Here is a 7,010-nt window from a genome sequence, read left to right as displayed (position 1 = left end):
GTGTAGTTTCTCAGTGCCTTCAGATTGTGGCTTATTTGGAAACTAAAATCTAATATTTCAAGTTGAATTCTGATATCCCATTCCTAATACATGTTTTTAAACCTACTAACTTCTATAATATAATTCAGTCTAGTGAATTAAATATATCTTTAATTTTGTGCCTTCCTCTTGCTTTACAAGAAGGAACACATTTATGGAGTTTGCCACACTCTTCTCTTTCAAGATGCACCATTTCAGAAGTAGCAATCCATAGTAACCCCGATGGGTGTACATTATTTGCTTTGGTCTGCTTATGTTCTGAGAGGCAGTACGTATAGTGGCTAAGGGCATGGCCTGGAAGGACCCATCACGGCTCCATCACCAGCTGTGAACTTTAGCCTGGTTAGTGCGTGTCTCCGTGCCTTCAAATATAAAGTGGGGCTAAGAACAGTAGCTACCGCGCACCATTGTTGTGAGCAGTACCTACAAGCTGATACACGCATTGCACGCAGAACAGTGGCTGGCATTGTTATTGGTGTTATTCCTTATTTTTGATGTATGGTAATCAGAAACTGGGTTTTGTGATACTATGCAATTTGGGGGTCAATGCTAAGTCATGTACGATTTGTTTCGTCCATGGAGGTAATTTCTGAAGTAAAATGAACTCATCATTTTTTCTATTGATTTGAAATAAATGCTTATTATTATGTGGTGAAGGCAGTTCTATTTCTATGGTGGCTTAAATAGACCCAAGTTACATAATTTCAACTTTAAGAAGTTGCCAGTGCCCTTTTATATTAGATGAAAACCATTTTCTTTTTAGTGGTTCAGTGAATGAGTGTAATATAAGATAAATTACTTTGGAAACAACAGAAGAAACAAGTAATTAAGAATGCTGTTCCTATGGGGAAAGCTTTATATATATATCTACTGCTAAAATTAATAATGATTTGGGAAATTTTAATTTTAAAGAAATTAAAAAGAAAGAAATATACCAGTCACTAGAGGAAAGAAGAGGAAACCATTAGGTTTTTGTACTTCTCTTGAATTGGCAATAATATTGCACTGACTGAAAATGGAATTTAACTTTGCTTAGATTTAGAGTTTAGAATGAATTTATGAATATCATGAGAATGTAACATCTTGCTTTGTTTAAGGAGCATTACCTACTCTAATTTATTGTTATTCTTTTCTAGCACTGAAAACTTTTGCCACATTTTAAAATTCTCTTCTTTGTAAAGCCTCATATTTATTTTGACTAGCAATTGAACCTGAAAAAGGTCATTTAAAAAAAACTGAAATAAAACTTTCTTCATGACAAAATCTCATTAAAAATCATCAATCATCAATATTTATTAAGACAAACATTTATTTTAGTTACTGAAAGGAAAAACTGGGTATCCTACAACTCCCAAGTACACCTGCTTCTCAATTTAAGAGGGCATTTGATCATGACTCCATGAGAAGAAGGCGTGCTTGCTTTAATTTGTGCTCTATTTACATGTTCAGAAATAATTTGGTAATATTTGCGTTTTGAAGCCAAACTGTAGGGTTGACTGAAAAGTCCTTGATGAGTAACCATCTCTAGAGGTCCTAAAAAATTATGAAAAGCTCTAATATTTCAGCTACATTTCTTTGCATATAAAAATATCTATTATCGGAGTCACTTACCACATGAAATAAGTTGATTTTGTTTTAGTTGAAAAAGAGAGCTAAAAATTTCCTGCGGATTATTGCAACCGTACAAGAATACAAGGTGCATTTATTTATTCACCCAAAAAAAAAAAAAAAGATTAAAACAAATCGTGAAAGCAAAAGCTGGCTACAAAACCAAGAATTTTGATAGCCTTTGCCTTACTTAAACAGGTTACACATTAATATGCAACAGTTGATAAATGCTATGAAGTGTAAGTTAGCATTTGTTAATTTATTTTAAACATCTCCCCTTACCCAGGGCACTATGGAAAATATGTATATGTATGATCAACCGTCCCTCCTTCAAGTATCACAATCTTGTGGTCACATAATCTTCGTGGGTGACTGTGTCCGTGAGGTTCACATCATAGTCTATACTGGAGTCCTCCTCCTTTGCGTGCTTCTCCTTTGGTATTATTGGAACAGTGTCCTCCACCACCACCTTCTCCGACTTGAAGGAACACACTCTTTTGCCCACCTGTAAACCCAGCGTGTCCGTATTCCTTTCTCGATGGTCTACTAATATACATTGTTCACTGAGACCGGGGATGTTCAAGTCACCCCGGGAAGCTAACCCTCGAGATTCCAGTTGAATATTTCTCTCCAGTGGTCTTACTGCCTGTTGACGAGCAACTTCTTCTGAAACAGAGAAGATTGGGTTTGCATTTTGTTCAGCAGCATTTTGTTTTGACCGCCTGTGAAATAACCCGAAGTTTTTGATATCGGTTACAAAATTCACTTTTCTCTGCTTCTCTCTTGGGGGCTCTTGAACTACTAGGGCAGAGCCATTGCTGATGTTGTGTCTTTCGCAGGCAATCGCTGCTGATCGTGGGTGAATCAGAGTGGTTAGATCGAAGAGGCTGAAGTTCTTTTTCTTGTCCTTGCTACTGCCTTCATTGTCACTCTTTTCATCTGAGTCCGCTGAGTTGGAGGACTCCTTTGTGGCCTGAGCTGACTGCACCGTAGACAGTTTGCTTCCTCTTAGTAACCCCAGAACTTCAAAGCGGAAACTAGAAATGTCTTGCTTTAGTTCCTAAGTGATATGTAAAATGAAGAAGTTAGTTTGTTAAACAAATAAACATGAGGGCACACCTGAGTACGTTTTATATATGGCTCTGATGTGTTTTCACTCATTTATTTTAAAGTTTACTTATTTATTTTTGGGGGGTGGGGGAGAGAATGATTGGGAACAGGACAGAGAGGGAGAGTGAGAATCCCAAGCAGGCTCTGTGGTGTCAGTGCAGGGCCCAGCTAGGGGCTCAATCTCATGAACCATGAGATCATGACTTGAGCTGAAATCAAGACTCCCAGGCTTAAAACTGACTGAGTCACCCAGGCATTCTGACTCATTTTTAAGAGCCAGGATTCCATTCTGCAGCGCTTCTGTTGAGAACTGCCCGTTCGGTCCTTGGCACTGGAGTCATTTTGATGCCTGCTAATTTCCGTGTTGGGGTTATGCAGTAACAAGGAGACTTCCTGGGGTCGGTGCAAAAAAGAAACAAGAGTATAGCAGATTTCTGTGGGACTACAGTTTCAAATGCTTCCTCTCCAAAATATTCATCTGCTTTCAAGTCACCTCTCATTCTCTCAGGAATGAATTTTTAAAAGCGTCTTAACGTTAGCGCATTTTGCTGTCCAAAGAAATATCTCAAACAAAATAATTAAAGTGGTGTCTACCATTCCAATAGTTGGCAGTTCCCTTCAATTGCTTACTACCTTGGGGTTGGATTTACCTCAGCATCTGGGGCTGCTACTAAATTTCGAGAATTGCTTTGGATCAGACAGCATTTCTCAGATGCATCCTTTACTTTTATCTTTTTGGACAACCAAATTCTCACTCTTAACCTGATGGTGGCCTTCTTGGTGGCCTCCTGCCTCCAACCTATCTCCTAAAGCACCAGGAATCATTTACCTACAAAATTTGGAATGTTGTGGCTTGAAGCACATTGGGATCCCTGCCAACCTTCAATCTGTGCTGTGTGTTTTGGAATTCATCTGTCTTCTTACCTAACCAGCTGCTTATCTTTATTCTCTTGTCAAAACCACTGTTCTCTGTTAAAGGGTCTTCTTCAGCGTTTTTTTGTTTGTTTTTACCTATAAGATCCTGTTGACTTTACTCATTCTTTCAAAACCTCTAAAAACTCAGGCAGAATAACAAAGGCATTTTATACACATGATGTGAGCATATATATTTCATGTATTCCACCTATCTCCTCTGATGGAATAAAGAAAACAAAAAACCTTAGGGAGAAAGACTAAGTTTGTAAGTTACAATTAAGTGCAAACCTTCAGTTTCCTGCTACCAAAGCCCTGCAGAGCACAACAAAGGTTTTTGTTTTTGTTTTTAACATGTTGGTTACTACATGTTTCAGGCTTAGAAATCAGACTGGAATTTCAAAAACTAAAGCTCACTCATTCGAGTGTTGCTAGGATCAGCAAGTTAAAATGCCATAAGGCAATAGGATTTTCTCTGTCTCCAAGTATAAGTCCCCTCCACATTTCAGATTTAAGGTGCTTTAAAATAGTGCAGTTTGAAAGGAGATTTCACCACTTTTTAAAAAAATGATTAAATAAACCTTGAATTTGAAAGTAAGAAGGCACCCAGGCTTGCTGAAACACATGGCTGTGTTGCCAGCTCTGACTATAAATGTGCTGTCTGGGTCCCGGCTCCGCGTTCCCTCCCTCCTGGTGGTGAGGATGCAAACGTTACCTTAAAGTTCTCTTCAGTCAGACCTTCTTCAGTTTTGGCATCTCTGATCATCGCTGCGACATACCGCTTCACCAGGTTCCGCATGACCTCCTGAGCCATGTCAAAACAACAGAATTGAAATTCAGTGCATAAATGTGATTTCTCTCTTGAGTCCGTTCTAAAGAGGGACTGCATTTCATTTTAATGCAAATTTCAAGATAGAATGGGATAACTTACTTGATATTGGTGATGTCTTCTCAAATTATCAGCAGCTCGCCTCTGAAAAGGAAAAAGGCATTTACTTTTCAGTTAGAGTGATGTATTACCATTTTGGAAAATAATTCATTGTTCTTTTTTTAAATTAATTTATTATTTTGAGAGAAAGAGAGAGAGCGGTGGAGGGGCAGAGAGTGAGGGAGAGAGAGAATCCCAAGAAACTTCGTGCTGTCAGCACAGAGTCCAACACGAGGCTCGATCTCATGAAACATGAGATCATGACCTGAGCCAAAATCAAGAGTAGACACTTAACTGACTGAGCCACCCAGGTGCCCAATCTATTGTTCTTTTAATCGAGAATATATTTTTCTCACTTGTCAGAGTAAATATTTTATTAGACAATAACAATAGCTAGAGAGTGCTTCAAATGAATCAAAAGAATAAATGAACCAAAACAACAAAGTGCAAGGTTATAATCCCTATGGCAATTCACATACAGACCAAGTCAAAATTACAGGAATTTGTTCTTTTAAGCAGAGGGGGAGAGAGAGAGAGAGAGAGAGAGAGAGAGAGAGAGAGAGAGAGAATGTAAAGCAGACTCCAGATTCTGAACTGTGAGCACAGAGACCAACATGGGCTCAAACCCATGAGCCATGAGATTATGACCCGAGCCAAAGTCAGATGCTTAACTGACTGAGCCACCCAGGTGCCCCAGGAATGTTGTTCTTTTAATAGAAGGTGATGGGAAATTATGTAACATAGCTGATACTACCCCAAATCACTTGCAATAATTCTAAGAGACACAGATGGGACATACCAACTACAAAATAAAAGAAATATCAAATAAAAATAAATACAAATTCAATAGAATAAAAAGCTTACACTTTAATAATATATAGAGATCATCATAAATATCAGCATAGCAGGTCTGAGAATTTAGCTATTACATGGAATGTGTAATCAGAAACAATATTAGACCACTAAACCCCCAACACTAATTTCAATCAATGCTGCTTTAATTGGATAGTTCAATTTAACAAAAAATGGAAGATTCTGTTCAAACATAGGGTTCATAAATGCATAATAAATCAATAAAATGTGAGTCCCTGCTACCACTATACAAATATGAGAATGGTTTGGGGGTGCAGCCTGGGTGCACAGAGCCGTGCCTCTGGAGGGCAGAATAGTCCAATGACTAAAAATCAAGTCCATTACAAAATGAATAAAATAATAAATGACACTAAAATTATATATTTGCAGATTTCACAAATATTTTAAAGATACTAGGAAAAAACAATCATAACTTGTATTTTATGCATGTTGGATAAATATCAGTATTGATTATTAAGGAAACTGAAAAAACTTACCTAAAATAAAAATATTTCTGTAATAAAGGAATGAATATGGTAGATTGTAAGAAAGCAAAGACATAACATATCTAGAGTTTAAACAAAATCTTTTGATCTTATTCCTTACTAAATACTTAATCGTAGGCTGATAAAATAAATTTTAAAAGAGTTATCCCTGTGAAATGATATTAGGAAAAAAAAATCAAACAATGCAAAGGAAACTCTTTTTTTTTCTCTTCAGAGGGATAGGAAGAAATGGCATTTTCCCTGGCTGGGAGAATAGATTTGCTTTTCATGATTATTAGTGACTTTTAGGAACAGTTGAGACAATGCTTAGCTTTTTAAAAGCCACAATTTATTTAAATATCATTGATTTTCAAATGACTCTTAAACAAGTTTTCAGTATGATTATGGTATTCATTAAAGACTGGGAAGTTTAAAATTTACTGTAAAATCAGAAAAAACATAGCATGAGAAGGAATTTTATGACTGGGCCACAAGATGGAGGTATATGACTCCTAGTGAGATGCAGCTGAGCTGAAATCCAAGACAAAAAGCACTTCAGTAAGGAAACAAGCGGCCCAGATCTCCCGAAGTTTACTTCAAGTGCACACAACGCTAAAGCTAGCTGTAGGCCAAGTTCTTTAACACTCTCACCATGAATAGTGTACAAGAGATCTGCATTCCATGATTTTAGTAGATAGAGACTCTGAATTTGGTGTAGCATTTAGTCAATTCCATTTTGATTATTTTGGGTTTCTATTGTATTTTTCTATTCTGTGTTGGTAAAAAAAAACAACACAATAAAAAGTCAGCAGAGAGCAATGTGAAGTCATGAACTAACTTTAAATTTCCTTAATAAAAAATCAAAACTAAGCATGGTGACAGAATCAGAAAATTATGAGTAATAAGAGAAAATTATCACAATGCATTGTAGTATTCAAAAGTATGAACTGTCTCTCCTTCAACAAAGCCTAATTCATAAACAGATTTTAAAATTTTGCTACAAATGTAAGATTGAATACGGCACTTTATATATTTATTTATTTATTTATGTATGTATTTGCTGGTTTGTCTATGTT

At 36.7% G+C, this 7,010-nt stretch overlaps 1 protein-coding gene across 6 annotated transcripts in view; it reads right to left on the bottom strand.

Annotated features, from left to right (window-relative positions):
* Positions 1 to 1,378: 1,378 nt before the first annotated feature.
* Positions 1,379 to 7,010, bottom strand: part of TRPC4 (transient receptor potential cation channel subfamily C member 4) — a 140,706-nt gene continuing 135,074 nt past the window's right edge. For 3 of the 6 annotated variants that reach the window (XM_029938598.1, XM_029938597.1, XM_029938602.1), the window contains 3 exons: positions 4,601 to 4,642; positions 4,385 to 4,474; positions 1,379 to 2,707 (listed from right to left, as the gene is read on the bottom strand). In XM_029938598.1, coding sequence (XP_029794458.1) covers positions 1,985 to 2,707; positions 4,385 to 4,474; positions 4,601 to 4,642 — 855 coding nt within the window. In that variant the 3' untranslated portion in view covers positions 1,379 to 1,984. The remainder of the gene's footprint in view (positions 2,708 to 4,384; positions 4,475 to 4,600; positions 4,643 to 7,010) is intronic. The other 3 variants (XM_029938599.1, XM_029938601.1, XM_029938600.1) reach the window with 2 other exon arrangements.

The sequence above is a fragment of the Suricata suricatta genome, chromosome 4, assembly GCF_006229205.1.
Source record: "Suricata suricatta isolate VVHF042 chromosome 4, meerkat_22Aug2017_6uvM2_HiC, whole genome shotgun sequence".
Taxonomy (NCBI): Eukaryota; Metazoa; Chordata; class Mammalia; order Carnivora; family Herpestidae; genus Suricata; species Suricata suricatta.
This window is presented reverse-complemented; position numbering and strand designations above follow the sequence as displayed.